At 42.3% G+C, this 20,215-nt stretch overlaps 1 protein-coding gene across 4 annotated transcripts in view; it reads left to right on the forward strand.

Annotated features, from left to right (window-relative positions):
* Positions 1-20,215, forward strand: part of LOC112254111 (protein MTSS 2) — a 115,407-nt gene that overhangs the window by 57,626 nt on the left and 37,566 nt on the right. For all 4 annotated transcript variants that reach the window (XM_024426339.2, XM_024426342.2, XM_024426345.2 and 1 more), the window contains exons 5-6: positions 9,907-9,998; positions 10,109-10,183. In XM_024426339.2, coding sequence (XP_024282107.1) covers positions 9,907-9,998; positions 10,109-10,183 — 167 coding nt within the window. The remainder of the gene's footprint in view (positions 1-9,906; positions 9,999-10,108; positions 10,184-20,215) is intronic.

Here is a 20,215-nt window from a genome sequence, read left to right on the forward strand (position 1 = left end):
ACCCACTGGGAATGTGATGAAAGAAATAAAAGCTGAAATAAATCACTCTCTATTTTGACATATCACATTCTTAAAATTAAGTGGTGATCCTAACTGACTTAAAACAGGGATTTTTTTACTTGGATTAAATGTCAGGAATTGTGAAAGTGAGTTTAAATGTATTTGGCTAAGGTGTATGTAAAATTCCAACTTCAACTGTATACACCTGTTCTGAAATACCCCAGAATCTGCAACACCACTAAGCAAGGGGCACCACCAAGCAAGCGGCACCATGAAGACCAAGGAGCTCTCCAGACTGGTCTGGGACAAGGTTGTGAAGAAGTACAGATCAGGGTTGGGTTATAAAAAAAATACCAGAATCTTTGAACATCCCACTGAGCAGCATCATGTCCATTAATTAAAAATGAAATAATATGGCAACACAACAAATGTGCCAAGAGGGCCGCCCACCAAAACTCACAGACCAGGTAAGGAGGGCATTAATCAGAGATGCAACAAAGAGACCAAAGATAACCCTGAAGGAGCTGCAACGCTCCACATGTGGGAGACTACTCAACCGTATGGAAAAAGGTATTCTGGTCAGATGAGACAAATGTATATTTTTGGCCATGAAGGAAAACGTTATGTCTGGAGCAAACCCAACACCTCATCACCCTGAGAACACCTTTCATCGGCAGGGACTGGGAAACTGGTCAGAATGGTGGATGTTGCTAAATACAGGGAAATTCTTGGCAGTTTTGCCTTGAAGAATGGGCAAAAATTCCAGTTGCAAGATGTGCCAAGCTTATAGAGACATACCCCAAGAGACATGCAGCTGTAATTGCTACAAAAGGTGGCTCTACAAAGTATTGACTTTGGGGGGAATAGTTATACACGCTCAAGTTTTCAGTTTTGTCTTGTTTCTTGTTTGTTTCACAATAAAAAAACATTTTTGCATCTTCAAAGTGGTAGGCATGTTGTGTGTAAATCAAATTATACAACCCCCCCCCCAAATCTATTTTAATTTAAGGTTGTAAGGCAACAAAATAGGAAAAATGCCAAGGGGGGAGAATATTTTCGCAAACCACTGTAGAAATAACATTACTTTATACAGTGCATTCAGGAAGTATACAGAACCTTTAAATTTTCCCACATTGTTACATTACAGCCTTATTTTCAACTGGATTCAATATTTTGTTTTCCTCATCAGTCTACACACAATACCCCATAATGACAAAGCAAAAGCTGTTTTTTAGACATTTTGGCAGATGTATTAAAAATAGAAAACTGAAATATCACACTTACATGCAGTAATGAAGCCTGTGACTGATGTTCAGTAGTCAAATGTTTAGACACACCTACTCATTCCAGGGTTTTTGTTATTTTTACTGTTTTCTACATTGTCGAATAATAGTGAAGACATCTCAACTATGGAATAATTTAGTATCCAAAAAAAGTGTTAAACAAATCAAAATATATTTGAGATTCTTCAAAGTAGCCACCCTTTGCCTTGATGACAGCTTTGTACACTGTTGGCATTCTCTCAACCAGCTTCATGAGATAGTCAGCTGCAATGCTTTTCAATTAACAGGTGCGCCTTGTTAAAAGTTCATCTGTGGAATTTCTTTCCTTAATGCATTTGAGCCAATCAGTTGTGTTGTGACAAGGTAGGGGTGGTACACAATATAGCCCTATTTGGTTAAAGTCCATATTATGGCAAGAACAGCTCAAATAAGCAAAGAGAAACGACAGGCCATCATTTCTTTAAGACATGAAGGTCAGTCAGTCCGGAAAATGTCAAGAACTTTGAATGTTTCTCAAAGTGCAGTCACATAAGCCATCCAGCGCTATGATGAAACTGGTTCTCTTGAGGACCGCCACATGCAAGGAAGACCCAGAGTTACCTCTGCTGCAGAGGATACGTTCATTCGTTAACTGCACCTCAGATTGCAGCCCAAATAAATGCTTCACAAAGTTCAAGTAACAGACACATCAACAGTTCAGAGGAGAATGCGTGATTCAGGCCTTCATGGTCGAATTGCTGCAAAGAAAGCACTACACAACTTATTATTGGACACCAATAATAAGAAGAGACTTGCTTGGGCCAAGAAACACAAGCAATGGACATTAGACAGGTGGAAATCTGCCCTTTTGTTCTGATTAGTCCAAATTTGAGGCTCTAACTGTAGTGTCTTTGTGAGACACAGTGTAGGAGAACAGATGATCTCTGCATGTGTGGTTCCCACCATGACGCATGGAGGAGGTGGTGTGATGGTCTGGGGCTGCTTTTCTGGTGACACTAAAATTATAATTTTTTAAATTCAAGGCACAATTAACCAGCATGGCTACCACAGCATTCTGCACCGATATGCCATCCGATCTGGTTTGGGCTTAGTCCCACTCATTTGTTTTTCAACAGGACAATGATCCAAAACACACTTCCAGGCTGCGTAAGGGCTATTTGACCAAGGAGAGTGATGGAGTGCTACATCAGATGACCTGGCCTCCACAATCACCCAACCTCAAGCCAATTGAGGTGGTTTGGGATGAGTTGAACTGCAGAGGGAAGGAAAAGCAGCCAACAAGTGCTCAGCATGTACGCAAACTCCTTCAAGACAGTTGGAAAAGCATTCTAGGTGAAGCTGGTTGAGAGAATGAGAGTTTCAAAGCCGTCAAGGCAAAGGATAGCTACTTTGTAGAAAAACAAAACAAGAACTATTTTTTTAACACTTTTTTGCTTACTACATGATTCCATGTGTTATTTCATAGTTTTGATGTATTCACTATTATTCTATTAATGTAGAAAATAGTAAAAATTAAGAAAAACCCTTGAATGAGTAGGTGTGTCCAGACTTTTGACTGGTACTGTAAGTATTCAGACCCTTTATTCATGACTTTGTTGAAGCTCTTTTGGCAGTGATTATAGCCTTGAGTCTTCTTGGGTATGACACTGCAATTTTGGCACATGAGTTTCTCCCATTGTTCCCTGCAGATCCTCTCAAGCTCTGTCAGGTTGGAGGGGGAGTGCTGCTGCACAGCTATTTTCAGGTCCCTCCAGAGATGTTAGATTGGCTTCAAGTCCAGGCTCTGGCTGGGCCACTCATGGACATTCAGAGACTTGTCCCGAAGCCACTCCTGCATTGTCTTGGCTGTGTGCTTATGGTCATTGTCATGTTGGAAGGTGAACTTTTGCCCCAGTCTGAGGATCACTTTGTGCTTTGTGCCATTCATATTTACCTTCATCCTGACTTGTCTCCCAGTCCCTATCCCTGAAAAATATCCCCACTGCATGATGCTGCTGCCATCATGCTTCACAGTAGGGATGGTGCCAAGTTTCCTCCAAGTTTCCTCAGACCAGAGAATCTTGTTTTTCATGGTCTGAGAGTCTTTAGGTGCCTTTTGGAGAACTCTAAGTGGGCTGCCATGTGCCTTTTTTACTGAGGAGTGGCTTCTGTCTGGCCACTCTACCATAAAGGCCTGATTTGGTGTAGTTCTGCAGAGATGGTTGCCCTTCTGGAAGGTTCTCCCATCTGCACAGAGGAACTCTAGAGCTCTGTCTGAGTGACCATCACGTTCTTTGTCACCTCCCTGACCAAGGCCCTTCTCCCCCGATTGCTCAGTTTGGCTGATTTAAGAATGATGGGGGCCACTGTTCTTTGGGACCTTCAATGCTGCTGAAATGTTTTGGTACCCTTTCCCAAATTTGTGCCTCAACACAATCCTGTCTTGGAGCGCTATGGACTATTTATTTGACCTCATGGCTTGGTTTTTGCTCTGACATGCACTGTCAACTGTGGGGCCTTTATATAGACAGGTGTCTGCTTTTCCAAATCATGTCCAATCAAATGAATTTAGCACAGGTAGATTCCAATCAAATTGTAGAAACATCAAGGATGATCAGTGTGAACAGGATACACCTGAGCTCAATTTTGAGTCTCATAGCAAATTGTCTTAATACTATGTAAATAAGGTATTTCAATACATTTGAAAAAATGTCAACTTCTTTCACTTTGTCATTATGGGTTAATGTGTGTACATTGAGGGCTTTTTATTTAGTCCATTTTAGAATAATGCTGTAACGTAACAAATTGTTGACAATGTCAAGAGGTCTGAATACTTTCCGAATACACTGTACAGGGAGTACCAGTACCGAGTCGATGTGCAGGGGTATGAGGTAATTGAGGTAGCTACATTATATATGTACAGAAGTCTGTGGACACCCCTTCAAATTTGTGGATTTGGCTATTTCAGCTATACCTGTTACTTATACGTGTATAAAATCAAGCACACTGCCATGCAATCGCCATAGACAAACATTGGCAGTGGAATGGCCTTACTGAAGAGCTCAGTGACTTTCAATGTGACACCATCATAGTATACCACATTTCCAACAAGTCAGTTTGTCAACTTTAAGTGCAGTTAATGTGAAGTGGAAACGTCTAGGAGCAACAACGGCTCAGCCATGACATGGTAGGCAACACAAGCTCACAGAATGGGACTGTGAGTGTGGAAGAGCGTAGCGTGTAAAAATTGTCTATCCTCGGTTGCAACACTCACTACTGAGTTACCAAACTGCTTCTGGAAGCAACGTCAGCACAATAACTGTTTGTCGGTAGCTTCATGATAGGGGTTTCCGTGGCTGAGCAGCCCTACACAGCCTATGAACGCCATGCGCAAAGCCAAGCGTCGGTTGGAGAGGTGTAGTAAAGCTTGCCGCCATTGGACTCTGGAACAGTTGAAACACGTTCTCTAGAGTGATGAATCACGCTTCACCATCTGGCTGTCCGACGGACAATCTGGTTTGGCAGATGCCAGATTGATGCTACGTGTCTGAATGCTTAGTGCCAAATTTAAAGTTTAGTGGAGGAGGAATAATGATCTGGGGTTGTTTTCTCATGGTTGGGGTTAGGCCCGCTAGTAGAGCATACAATGCCATTCTAGATGTTTCTGTGCTTCCAACTTTGTGGCAACAGTTAGGGGAAGGCCCTTCCTGTTTCAGCTTGACAATGCCCATGTGCACAAAGTTCAGTCCATACAGAAATTGTCTAGATTAGTGTGGAAGAACTTGACTGGCCTGCACAGAGCCCTGACCTCAACCTCATCGAACACCTTTGGGGTGAATTGGAATTGCGACCGAGAGTCAGGTCTAATCGCCCAACTAATGCTCTTGTGGCTTAATGGAAGAAAATACCTTCCAACATCTAGTGGAAAGCCTTCCCAGAAGAGTGCAGGCTGTTATATCAGCAAAGGGGGGACCAACTCCATATTAATGCCTATGGTTTTGGAATGAGATGTTCATCGAGCTGGTGTCCACTGACTTTTGATTATGTAGTGTATGTAGGTAAGGGTAAAGTGACTAGCAGCAGCGTATGTGGCAAGTGAGAAAGTGTGGCGTCAGTGTGTGTGTGTGTGTGTGTGTGGTGGGGTTATTGTAAGTGTGTGGGTAGAGTCCAGTGTGTGTGCAAAGTTATGTCAGTAAAAGTCTACAAAAAAGCGTAATTAAATTGTTGTCAACAGAGCTGGGTAGGCTGTTTTCATGCTATCCAGAGATAAACAAATCATCGGCAAGAGCGTTAAGTGCGCTTCGATACCTAAACAAGATGGTTGGGGCTAAAGCTTAGGGTGAGGGTGTGAACGATGCTGAATGGGCGTAGACAAAGAAGAGCTCTCCAGTAGGTACCAAAACATTCAAAAGGCCATTTTCTCAAAAGTGAGGTTACAAGTTTATCGACTTTCAAAGAATTACTATCCCATTGTTCCTCAAAAATGCAGTGTCTGATATAACATTTTGTGTCTCTGAGTCTCTACTTTTATCCAATGTAAAAATTTAAAAAAATACAATTTCACATTTTGCTACAGATGTGATCAATACATTTCATTCATGTGCTGTTTGTAAATACCCTGGTAGGTTGACTGATAACCTGAACCAGGTTGCAGGCACTGGTTACATTTTTAAGCTTTTTCTTGAGTGGGCAGCTTGAGAAAAGCAAGTCAATATTAAGGTCACCCAGAAAATATTCCCCTCTGTTGATATCGCATACATTATAATGCATTTCTCACACATTGCACAGATTCTGACTGTTAGCACTTGGTGGTCTATAGCAGCTTCCCAGACAGAATGGGCTTTAGGTGAGGCAGGTGAACCTGTAGCCAAATTACTTCAACACTATTTAACATATCCTATCAGGAATGTGGCTCTGAATATAGATCGCAACACCGCTTTCTGTGATGTTATAACCATGTATTGCTACCACTGTATTATCTAAGCGGGTTTCGGGGAGAGACAGAATATGAATTTCATCTGTTACTAGCAAGTTATTGATTTCAGGCACCTTGTTCAATGTGGGCTATTTTTTTGCACTTTTCTGCAATGCTTGATTGTTTTTATTGCCTTACTGGGAAGCTTATCAGAAGAAGACATGACAGTGTTATGTTTATATATTTATTTATTTTTGAGTTGATAGTGCAGTGATAGCTGCACACAGTGGACTTTCTACTAGTGCACACCACCTCAGTGCTAACAGTATAAATCTGGTTCATAGGCACATGATTGCTGTATACATTAGCTGTAGGAATGACAAAGGCATTCAAGGGAGTTAGAGGGACATAAATTAGGTTACTTATATTGTGACTGCCAACGCCCATGGGATAATATACATTTGCTACAGCAGTATGACAATGCAGTGACACAATGGTCGGGATTATCTAAACTGGGCTATCAAATTCAGGAGCCAAGATTATTTTGATATACTCCGTTATTCCTGTAGAGCATTTTCTGTTTCCAGAAGGTGTCAAAGTTTCCCATAGAAGTTATTCAAAAAGAGCTATATTTTAGTCAGGTGTAAAATGCCAGTAGCCTGCTGAATCCTTCACACCTGCGGCCCAACGATGGTACCGGACCTCAAATAATTGGCCACTTTCTGGAATCTTTCAGAGCTAGAATCAGTTCTTTAAAATTCATTTTCAGCTGTTCCGAGCTAGCCCTCTTAATGACGTTTGACCCCACATGGACTACGACAGCGTCAGCTCCCGGCAGCTGTCACAGAACAGTCGGAAGCATCCCTGTAATGTCTTGTAGTCATGCTCCAGGATTGCACAGGGTTTTTGCCCCGGGAATCAAGATTTTTCTTACACTTGAGCTGCTGGTGCAATTGCTGAGGAGGTCCAGCCGTTCTTTCGCCTCCAGGGGTTTCATAAACCCCTTGATGACTGAAGGGCGGTGGGGCCCAATGGACCTGAGACAGCTCTAGTATCCATTGTGGATGAGGAATGTGCCAGAGTCTTAAGACAGCCTCACTGTCCTAATGAGGGGGTGAGCTCTGAAGATCTGAACCCGAGGTAGAAGCCACCAGAGATGGAGACAGAATAGAGGACAAAGGCGCAGGTACCGCTGGATCCGATCTCAAATCAAAAGCCCCCAGGGGAAAAGGCTCCGGAACCTCTGGATCCAGTGCGGTGAAGCTGTTTCTCGTCTGTGTCCGGGCTTACCTTCACAGAGGAGGCCCCAGCTGTGTTCGACGTCCATGGCGAGAGACATATCTCTATGGCTAGTTTGTAGGACTGAGAGCAGGAACTTCGACCAAGTCATCCAGGACAGGAGCATCCTATTAACTCCATTCTTCAAGGAAGGGAAGGATCCATGCAGAGGCACGGTGGCGACACTTCCATCAGGCCAGAGAGGCGTCCGGCTACTGGGGTCGAAGAGAGAGGAAAAGATAGGCGGGCGTAAATTCCCAATAGCTTGTGTAAGTTCGCTACTTTTTTTGCTAAGAGTAGCTACTTCGCCCCTATAGTCCTCTGAAAGCAAACAGTTGCTACATTGAAAGTTCAGGCTTTCCACATTGTCATAAAGCAAAATTAACTCAAATCCTGCAGCGTTGAAAATGTTTGTTAGCATCCTCCGTTTGAGGCTATAGGCTAGCTAAGCTAGCTGGGCTTCCTTGTCTCTCAACTTAGCCATGTAATTCTCTCTTGGACATCTAAAACGTCATGCGAATAAAGCACTTCCTCTGGCAACTGAGTTAGGAAGGACGCCTGTATCTTTGTAGTAACTGGGTGTATTGATGCATACCATCCAGTGTAATTAACTTCACTGTGCTCAGAGATATTTAATGCCTGCTTTTTATTTATTTTTACTTTTATATTTTTTTTATCTACCAATGGATGCCCTTTGAGGCATTGGGAAAAAACTCCCTGGTCTTTGTGGTTGAATCTGTGTTAGAAATTCACTGCTCAACTGAAAGGCTTTACATGTGTGGGGTACAGAGATATGAGGTAGTCATTCAATAGTTATGTTAAACACTATTGCAAATTTTTACTCCTGCACTTATTTAGGCTTGCCATAAGAAAGGGGTTCAATACTTATTGACTCAAAACATTTAATAAAAAAACGACATAATTCCACTTTGAACATATGAAGATAGTGTGTGTGTGTGGGCCAGTGATGACATCTCATTTAAATCAATTTTAAACTCTGGCTGTAACACATTAAATTTAAAAAATCAGGGAGTGTGAATCCTTTCTGAAGGCATTATATCGGGCATTCCTCCAGAAACCACAGCGCGCTGTCCCTTTCTAGGATTATGACCCTGGCTAACTCTGCAATTAAAACCCAAGTGGATAACAGCAGGCTCGTCTCACGCTCCCCTTCTATCCTGAACCCAATTTCCCCTACATACTTCAGCCCCAGCAAATCCATTCAGGCTCTGCTTAGGGTCCCTTCTGTTGCTCTCAGTACACTGATGAGACAGACAAATTAACATTTTTTCCAGCTCTAAATCACCTGAGAATTGATTGTACTACAGCCAGTGCTCTCTCGAAGCCTGAGACATGGCTATAATGGTACTTCGGCTGTGGATGGATGAGAGATTGGATTGTTGCTCTGGTACCGTTTGCACGGTACTAAGCCGGGCCAAGCTCTGCTGAGCTGGCCTGATTACACATTAACCATAGTTGCTGGAACCATGCCCGGAATTGACAATGTGAAATAAAATATCAGAGCCAGCAGAGTATGGTTCGGGTCAAGATGGTACTGTGAAAAGGGTGTGCCTATACGCTAGCCCAGGCTGCAGCCTACTTTCCCCCTCTTCTGAGCTGCTACTTTAGGATAATTTGCTAGCTTTTCTTTTTCACTCTTCATTTTTATTTTTTATTTAACGAGGCTCACTACACCTGAAGTGAAATTTTTAAACACTGTTGCAGATTTAGGTTTTGGTGTAAGTCCTGGCAGTGTCTCGTTACATATTTTCTTATTTCTCCCTCTAATTTCCATTAGACATGGTTAATTGTCTTTATTTGAATGGATTACACAATGTCAACTCATTGACCGCCCAGCCTCAGTTGAAATTAACAAGGACTGACACCAAAATCCCAATGATCCCATTGACCTTTACTGTACATAGGCCCAACCCAGATAGGGGCTCAGCTCTGAATAGGCCGTTAGACAGTAGAGGGAAGGGAAACGAACAGACTTCTGATTTAACCTATAAGATTTATTACTAAGATTTCTTATCGTCATCAGCTTGGCCTAATTTTCACCAGTCACCCTGTGTGTTGGACGCAGTGATGTGAAAGTGTTAACCGTGCCATCTCACAAGTTTAAACACATTGTGTGCTAACCTGTCATGGCTGATCAGCTCAGGCTTCATGACATAGTTATGTCGGGAATGTGAAGATGGGAGTTCACCGCCTACCTGAGACTATGCTCAGTCTAATTGCTTTGCTTCCCAATTTTGATGACCTGGTTTATCTAGTTTATGACCACCCGCCTATCAATAACAATTACGTAGATGGATCGGTCATCGACCTGAAAAAAGCTCCGCTTTGTTTCCATTGATAATTCAGAAGTTGTATCGTATCAACCAGTCTGTAGAAGATTCTGTATTTTTCACTGTAATGTAACGGCTGGTCTATTGGCTTCCACTGTAGGGCACTAACAGATACCCTGATCAACCCCCTGGAGCTGAAGATTGAGGAGTGGAAGAAGGTGGCCAGTCAGTTGGACAAGGACCATGCCAAAGGTAGGAGACCGTACATACACAAATAGGCATACATACATACAATTATGACAAGTCTGAGTTATCCGACTCAGTTCACTGAGACATAATCTCCTCATTGCTTCCCAATGCAGAATACAAGAAGGCCAGAGCAGACATAAAGAAGAAATCCTCAGATACAATCAAGCTGCAGAAGAAGGTTAAGAAAGGTAAGGGTGTCTGTTTCTAACTCTCTAATGTGTGATGTCTCTTACCTGGGAGAGAGTGTCACAACACCCTTGGCAATGTGGCCTAAGTGTTTGGGGGGGGATTACACCTAAATAGAAAGTGTGATTCTCAGCAGTGAGCACTGGAATAGTCATTATCGAGGTTCAGGTTACCTTAACACAGCTGGCTTTGTGAAAGGAGACAATGTGGTTTGTCCACACCCGCAGCTGTTACGGTGCCCCTCTTCGCCAATCCATCTCACCACACCTTCAATGTTCCTCTTCCGTACATGGTATCGTTTCAGCCAGGTTATGGTTGTGTAGCTCTAGCTGAGGTCTCCGTAGTGAGAGGCTGTAAAGATAAATACATTTTTCCCAGATGTAAAATTCTATGACAATAACAACAATCTTACCTTGTTAGTTAGCAAAAAGCTTAAACGTGATAATCCACCTCCCCGTTATGACTTTTAAATGCATAGCCAGTAATGATGTCAAGACTCGCAGATCTGCAGCTCTGAACTATGAATTGAGCTTCAGTCTTCTTTGAGAATTGAAGTCTTTGTTCATTCCTCAAGTGTTGCTCTACAAGACCACACCATGACGACTGAGAAAGTTATTGGTATCGCAAAGCAGTACTAGCATATGAATATATGGATACCCAGGGCTCCAGACTGCGACCATTTAGTCACATTTTATTAACCGTGTGACTTGGATGAGTAAAGTTTGTATTGGTTGCATAGATACGAGCTGCACATTCTACAAGCTAATCTCACTCCAAACTTCAAAATATTTTTGGCTACTAAAACCATGATTTGGTCAAACTGTATTCTGGGGCCTTAATGTCAAAAAGTGAAGAAACCGTTACGTAGTGTATTAAAGCATCACATTTTGTAGTGCTTCTCTTTGTAATGTATTAATTGATATTAGAAGAGGTGCCCAAAACTGGCACGCACTCATTTTGCTTTTTACATTCTCCAATATGGCCGCCGATACTGAATCCGATTTTGGAAAGGTGATATTACTGTTGAATTTGTTGCCATATACAATACAAATCTTGTGTATTTGTGACTAATGGACCAGTATTTATCAATGTACCATTATATTCCATAAGTAAACCTGCATAAAGTAGCAAAAATGGCCTTACAACACCAAACATCTACATGTAAACCATTCAAAAACATGTTTTTAACTACTACATGATTCACCTTAACAAATGGATTTTGAAAGGTTAAAAATATGTTATCAAGCTTAAAAATAAAAAATGCCTAGATGTTGCCTTCAGAAAGTATTCATACCACTTGACTTATTCCACATTTTGTTGTGTTACGGCCTGAATTCAAAATTGATTAAATTGATCCATCCTCAGTTTTCTCCTATCATAGCCATTAAACTATAACTGTTTTAAAGTCACCATTGGCCACATGGTGAAATCCCAGAGCGGTTTCCTTCCTCTCCGGCAACGGAGTTTGGAAGGATGCCTGTATCTTTGTAGTGACTTGATACACCATCCAAAGTGTAATTAATTACTTCACCAAACTCAAAGGGATACTCAATTTCTGCTTTTTTTTGCCAATCTACCAGTAGATACCATTTTTTGCGAGGTGTTGGAAAACCTCCCTGGTCTTTGTGATTGAATCTGTGTTTGAAATTCACTGCTCAACTGAAGGACCTTACAGATAATTATATGTGTGGTGTACAGAGATGAGGTAGTCATTCAAAAATCATGTTTAACACTATTGCATACAGAGTGAGTCCATACCACTTGTGGGACTTGCTAAGCACATTTTTACTCCTGAACTTATTTAGGCTTTCCATAAGAAAGGTGTTGAAGACTTATTGACTCTTTCAACGTTTCAAAAAAGATTCCACTTTGATTAGCAATTTAATTTTTAATTCAGGCTGTAACACAACAAAATGTGAGGGTGTGAATTGTTTCTGAAGGTGCGCACGGTACATTATCTAGCTAATTTATTGAGGACATTGGTAATTTACAGAATTACTTTTAACTGGAGATGGTCATTCTAATATAGGCTTTTACAATATTCTACAACAAATTCTAGAACATTGTTCTTGAATTTGACAGAATAACAATTTTTGTCTATTGAACAAAGAACTAGAGATTTTGGGCTGTGTTGAAACATTAGTCTTTGGCACCCTGGCACTGTAAATGCTTAACCTGAGCACCAGTTGAAAAAACTTTGCTTCAAGTCCTTAGGAAACTGTACAATGTTTTTATGTATTGTTTCATACATTGTTAGTCCAGAAAACCTTAAGTGTTTTTACATGCAGCCGGGAAGAACTATTGGATGTCAGCACTTACCAGCATTACGACTTTTCCAAAGCGATGCATACGAGGCCCTCCACCGCCCTGCTTTTGGCAAATCTGACCATGACTCCATCTTGTTGCTCCCATCCTATAGGCAGAAACTAAAACCGGAAGCGTCCGTGCTTAGGTCTATCCAACACTGGTCTGACCAATCAAATTCCACGCTTCAAGATTGCTTCAATCCATATGTTCTGGGTAGCCTCAGACAATAACATTGATGTATACACTGACTCGGTGAGCGAGTTTATAAGGAAGTGTATAGGAGATGTTGTACCCACAGTGACTATTAAAACCTTCCCTATCCAGACACTGTGGATTGATGGCAGCATTTGCGCATAACTGAAAGCACGTACCACCGCATTTAATCATGGCAAGGCGACCGGAAACATGGCTGAATACTAACTGTGTAGTTATTCCCTCCGCAAGGCAATCAAACAAGCAATGCATCAGTATAGAGACAAAGTGGAGATGCAATTCAACGGCTCAAACACAAGACGTTTGTGGCAGGGTCTACAGACAATCACGGATTACGAAAAGAAAACCAGCCCTGTCGTGGACATCGACATCATGCTCCCAGACAAATTAAACAACTTCTTTGCGCGCTTTGAGGACAATGCAGTGTCCTCGACACAACACAACACAGCCCGCTACCGAAGAGTGTGGCCTCTCCTTGGCCGACATGAGTATAACATTTAAACGTGTTAACCCTCGCAAGGCTGCCGATCCTAGCCGCGTCTCCAGTGCATGCTCAGACCAGCTGGCTGGTGTGATTATGGACATATTCAATCAATCCCTATCCCAGTCTGCTGTCCCCACATGCTTCAAGATAGCTTTCTTGGGACAGGAACAATGGTGGCCAAGGTAACTGAACTAAATGACTTTTGCCCTATAGCACTCACTTCTGTCATCATGAAGTGCTTTGAGAGACTAGTCAAGGATCATATCACCTCTACCTTACCTGACACCCTAGACCCACTCCATTTTGCTTACCACCCCAATAGGTCCACAGACGACGCAATCGCCATCACACTGCACACTGCCCTATCCCATCTGGATAAGAGGAATACCTATCTAAGAATGCTGTTCATTGACTACAGCTCAGCATTCAACACCATAGTACCCTCAACTCATCATTAAGATTGAGACCCTTGGTCTCAACCCCACCTTGTGCAACTGTGTCCTGGACTTCCTGACGGGCCACTTCAGGTGGTGAAGGTAGGAAACAATCTCCACTCCGCTGATCCTCAACACTGGGGACCCACAAGGGTGCGTTCTCAGCCCTCTCCTGTACTCCCTGTTCACCCACGACTGCGTGGCTATGTACGCCTCCAACTCAATCATCAAGTTTGCAGATGACACTACAGTGGTAGGCTTGATTACCAACAACGATGAGACACTATGTCTTGTGACTGTAGACACATTAGGGAAGCCATAGAAAAAGGAATCTGATTGATATCCCTTTCAATGCTCAATAGGGAGGCATAGGAACGCAGAGGTTTCAAAATAAGATTCACTTCCTGATTGGATTTTTCTCAGGCTTTCGCCTGCAATATCAGTTCTGTTATACTGACAGACAATATTTTTACAGGGAGGAGGTGAGGGCCCTTGGCGTGTGGTGTCAGGAAAGTAACCTTTCAATGTCAACAAAAGAGATGATTGTTTACTTCAGGAAACAGCAAAGAGAGCACCCCCCTATCCACATCAACGGGACAGTAGTGGAGAAGGGGGAAAGTTTTAAGTTCCTCGTGTACATATCACCGGCAAACTGAAATGGTCCATGCACACACTGTGCTGAAGAAGGCGCAACAGCGCCTCTTCAACCTCAGGAGGCTGAAAAAATGTGGCTTGTTACCGAAAACCCTCACGCTTTTACAGGTGCACCATTGAGAGCGTCTTGTCGGGCTGTATCACCGCCTGGTACAGCAACTGCATTTCCCACAACCACAGGGCTCTCCAGAGGGTGGTGCGGTCTGCACAACGCATCACCGGGGGGTAAACCATCTGCCCCCCCAGGACACCTACAACACCGATCACACAGGAAGGGCAAGAAGATCATCAAGGACAACAACCACCCGAGCCACTACCTGTATACCCTGCTTCCATCCATAAGGTGAGATCAGTACAGGTGCATGAATGCTGGGACAGAGAGATTGAAAAACAGCTTTTGTTAAGGGAGGGAGGCAGCTGCCTACCTACAGACTTGATATCATTGGCCACTTTAATAAATGGAACACTAGTCACTAATAATGTCACTTTAATAATGTTTACATATCTTGCATTACTCATCTCATATGTACAGTGGGGCAAAAAAGTATTTAGTCAACCACCAATTGTGCAAGTTCTCCCACTTAAAAAGATGAGGCCTGTAATTTTCAGCATAGGTACACTTAAACTATGACAGACAAAATGAGAAAAAAAATCCAGAAAATCACATTGTAGGATTATTAACGAATTTATTTGCAAAATATGGTGGAAAATAAGTATTTGGTCAATAACAAATGCCGAAAAATATTCCAAATTGGATCCATAATATCGACAAACATGGCAAACATTTTTTATAATCAATCCTCAAGGTGTTTTTCAAATATCTATTCGATAACATATCAACCGGGACAATTGGCTTCTTAGTAGGAGCGAGAGGAGCAATGGCCGCCTTTTGTCTATTACACACAAAGCACTCGGAGAGCCACCAGCTGACCACTGACGCAATGTTGTCGTTCACGCTAATTTTTCAAAATAAAAGCCTGAAACTATGTCTTGTGACTGTAGACACATTAGGGAAGCCATAGAAAAAGGAATCTGATTGATATCCCTTTCAATGCTCAATAGGGAGGCATAGGAACGCAGAGGTTTCAAAATAAGATTAACTTCCTGATTGGATTTTTCTCAGGCTTTCACCTGCAATATCAGTTCTGTTATACTGACAGACAATATTTTTACAGTTTTGGAAACTTTGGAGATTTCTTTCCTATGCTGTCAATTATATGCATATTCTAGCATCTTGTCCCGAGAAATAGCCTGTTTACTTTGGGAACGTTATTTTTCCAAAAATTAAAATACTGCCCCCTAGTCTTAAGAGGTTATTAAAGGCATGGAAGTTATTTCGAGAGGTTACTGCCTTTGTGCAGCTGAACCATTGCAACCCCTTGGTCTGGATTTTGTCCACTTTCACATTGTCAATAATTTGAGAAAGTATCTCTTCTCCAAGAGGCCATTCTCAATGGAGAACACCCCCTCATCCCTCCCCACAACACAGGCTGCACTGCTGCAACATTCAAACCGAGCAGTGTACCAAACAAGCATTTGGTCAACAAGTCTGAAAACCATAGAATCCACCTTCACCAGAAATATTTGGAGGGGCTAAAACAGTTTATTCCTGGACATCTTTAAGGACACTCTAAAGGCTGCCAAAGGTTGCCCCTCTGATTTCGGAAGGGTCGATGCCACGATGCTGGATTATCATGCACTGCATTATGCCATTGTGATAGAACATGTCAACCAGGGCGCAAAGTCTTTTTCTCCACTAATCAATCTGCTACATCTATTTTTGATTCTTGGAGAATAAAACTGATGAATGCCTCAAGTTCAACTGTCATACCCCATCAGAACCCAAAATATAAGCTTGTTTTACTCCAATGTTTGCAAACAAAGTAAAAGTACAGCCTCAAAACATTGTTAAAACTTACATTTTTGTATCATGTATGGTCAGTCCTTGCATCCAGCCCCATCCCGCTTTTTTACTGAAACGGGCGTGGAAGACACTTGGTTTCAACTTCTGATTGCCGCTTCAAGGTTTACACCTTATGTATTATTACTTAATGTTATGTTATTCTATGAAAATGTCACTTAATGAGCTATTTTAAACATGACTAGGGCCATTTAGAATTCTGCTTCCTGGTTAAGTTTGCAATGACCACTGCTTCTAGGATTTGTTCATATCCTCTGAGGGGTGTTTGTACCAAATGTCATACATTTATCTGTTGCATAACAGTTTTATTGTCAAATACCAGCTATTATGGCAGGTATTTTTTATTTTTTTGCAATAACTTACATCCTGGTTACGTTTGAAATGGGCCCCCCTTCTGGAATATTTGTACCACCACGTAACATTTATTTTCTCTAAGACCTCGGACTACCAGATGGTGAAGCGTGATTCATCACTCCAGAGAGCTTGTGTGGCCTACCACTTCGCGATTGATCTGTTGTTGCTCCTAGACATTTCCACTTTACAATAGCCGTACTTTCAGTTGACCGGGACAGCTCCAGCAGGGCAGAAATTTGACGAACTGACTTGTTGGAAAGGTGGCATCCCATGACGGTGCCACGTTGAAAGGAAAAGGGGTGTCCACATAGTTTTGTATATGTAGTGTATTTGATATGGCTTTGAGATACGGAAAGAAAATATAGCTCCGTTAAAATAAGTCTTTACAGACGAGTGGTTTTCTGCATTGGAAAGGTACAACCACAGACCCAAAGCCATGCTCTGTTTGTTTCTATGGCAGAGGCTGTGGTGTAGCTAAGCCTAGATCCATAAGAAGTAAATGACTCTGGCTAAGCCTAATCAGACTTGCCTGTGCTAATGATTTCCACAGACCAAGTCAAATTATACAAATGACTTTGCTTGTGATGCGCGCCCCTCAAATGATAAATGTAACAGCCTGAGCATACTAGACTTGAAACAACGATACATTAAATGGAACATGGTTACATCTGTATTATCTGACCAGCACTAGTGCTCCCAAGATAAAATTCCATGGGCATTCCACAGGTCACATTTAGAAGTGTGTTCAAAAAAATTATCAAAATGAGGAAAAGTTTTACGGCACACCTGAGATTCTCAAGGCCATCAGTTGGGATCCACTGGCCTAGGTAGCCAAAACTGTTTTTTTTTTTTTTTTTTAGCACATTGAACTTACTTTTAAATCAATACATAGCTACCAGCAGTGGGTATTATGTTTAAAGTTAGCAATCTAGCTAATATGTTTTGAGTTTTCTCTTACTCTGGTAGGGTTATTAGCCCCAAATAAATTACCTTATGATATTAGTGCACAATAGGTAGGCAAATTCATCTGTATTGAACAAACAACAATATTCAGAAAATTCAGTCATATAACAACCAACTATTAATGACAATCACTGGATTAGGTAGCAACAAAATCTTGAATCAAGCATTCCTGCATAGACATGTTATTTTTTGAATGCAGTCTCAGTAGTCTATTACCTCTAATTTAAGCACTGTGAATTACTTTATAAGATGATAACAAATGTTTTCTATTGCGTGGGGGTGTGACCAAATCATGGGCTGGTGCCACCCACTGAAAAAGTTATGGCACCAGTGCCACAAGGGGTGGCAGCGAGGGATGGCAAACTAGTGCCTTCAGAAAGTATTCACGGCACTTTAATTTCTCCACATTTTGCTGCTACAGCCTCGCTCACAGTATGGCCCCTCTCCCTCCTTGTGCATTATCCACTTAAATTCCTTTTCTGCTGGTTCCCTCACTCTGATCGGACCGAGTCGAGAACCTACCAGGTCTTAATGGAATGGGTCTAGTTGTCCTCCGGTCCTTTCGGGATGTGTCTATCTATCTCTAAATTATGCATATCGGATCCGGGTGGGAAAGCCCCAGGTCCATTTTGGAACGGGCCCAAGTTGAAGACCTCTACCCTGAACCCACAAACCCTCACAATGCTTGATTCTAACTCCTCTGAAGTCCGAAGGTGTTTGACAACTCAAGGCCGGCTGATATGATCACCATCACGCCTGAACTGAATGAATACTTATTGCCTTCCCTGTGCTTTTTTTTACTGTTTCTTGCATTTTGTGTCTTCTCTCTCGGTAGCGTGGTTAGTCTGTTGGTCCCATGATTCTTCTTGGCAGTGTACATCTCTCGCTCCCTGCCTAGCCCTAAAAAGGATTAATTGAGGGGCGTTGAAACGGAGCGCTTCTCTGGAAAAAGAGGCTAATGGTCAGGCGAGCTTCAGCAAATGACCCCACCAGCAACAGCCAAGACTCACTGTCAAAGCGATAGAAATAAAGTTAAGTGTCCATTTAAGGAAGGCCACGTTATAGTTCAAGGCTTTGTCTTTCTAGGATGAGTCTCTGTCACATGCAATGTTTAAAGACACACTGACTAGTTAACTACTGTCCTTTTGAAGTTAAAAAAGAGAAGCGCAATAAAATCCAACAATGTTTAGCCCTGACTCTTGAACTCCAGCGTCATTCCTCTTGTAGAAATAGGCCATGTGTCTGAATGAGCCATGAGGGTGAGATGTACATCAGCTGGGTCAGGGTGCCCTTTAACCGCTCTCTAATCTCTTTGCTCCTCTAACCAAACTAGCTTCCTTAGCCACGACCTTGGTTTACAGCCAGGGCCAACCACGGGCCGCTTTAAATTGGCTTGCGGTCTGCTTTTGACCTGCAGGCCGTGAGTTTGAGACCCCTGGTTTAGAAGGTCCTCTCTTTATAGCCCGAAGACCAGTGCCATGATGTTCATCTGGGAGAGGAGATTTAAACCAGGTTGTTTCAAAAGGGAACTGTCTGGATGATATAACATCTAGCCTATTGTAACGAGTGCGCTGAGAGTCCGTAGATTAGGTCCTAGTGAATTAATTTCAATTGAATGAATTTCAACTTCGTAGCCTTCCCTCACCAAATGACATTTAAAAATAAAAATAAAAAAAGACCCGGCGGAGATCATTGCCACCTTGAATTATGCAGAGATGGGCATCATGAAGGTCTCATCATTAATTTAGTTTGAAAGGGGAGAAATTGTACTTTACAATGGTATTGATATTGCAGTTGATCTGGAAGTATTACGTTTTTTGGGCGCAAAAAGAAGGTAAATTGTACGGACCAAGGCGATGTACAAAAGTGAGTTTACGTTATTAGTTATGAGTCGTCAAAATATTGGAGGCTAACTAAGCTAGCTACCGGACTAGCTAAGCTTGCTCGCTAGCTTTAAAATTAGGCTATAGTACATTTTGGGTATAGCAAACAAAGCTAGCTAGCTTGGCTTGTGGTACTAGCAAGCCCCATTATGGCCGACTCTATCAAAGTTGTACTGAACAACACTGACTTGTAAAAAGAGAGCTTATATTGCTAGCCATCTACTGACAGCAAAGCCACTTACTCATTTGTCATTTGCCCTCCTGGTTCAAATTGTGTTGGCTGCCACCGCCACTTGAACTTGGAGGTTCTGAAGAATGTCTCCAGCACCCCTCTATCTGTGCGTATAAACTTCGATGGTCTGTCACACACACATGATCCATGGTGTCTGAAGTGAACTTCTCCAGTAAGAACAGTCCGCGGTCGAATTTGTTGCAGCACAGACATTCCTCTTCTGTTGGCGTGGCTGTACAGAACCCGCATAGGTGCTCACCACCAGTCGGCGTCTGACTGTGGCTCCCCAGGTTCAGGAGCGGCGGTTGTAGCGGCCGCTGCTTGCTGGTCTCACAATTCTTATTCTCACTGTCTCAACTCTTCTTCAGTGTATACTCTTCTTGGAAAAAGCAGCCACTGTAATTATTTAGCAATCTCAGACAGACATTGCACAGTAACATAGCTCCCGTGACCCTGTAAAAACTAGTACCGCCAGCTTTTTGAAAAGCCTAACTTTGAGTGAGGGTGGGAACACAATTGGACAAGGAAGTAGGGCTCCCATCAGGCTGTAGTCTTTACACAGCCATGGAAAATGAGTCAACCTAGATAG

This window comes from Oncorhynchus tshawytscha, linkage group LG07 (assembly GCF_018296145.1).
Source record: "Oncorhynchus tshawytscha isolate Ot180627B linkage group LG07, Otsh_v2.0, whole genome shotgun sequence".
NCBI classification, from domain to species: Eukaryota; Metazoa; Chordata; class Actinopteri; order Salmoniformes; family Salmonidae; genus Oncorhynchus; species Oncorhynchus tshawytscha.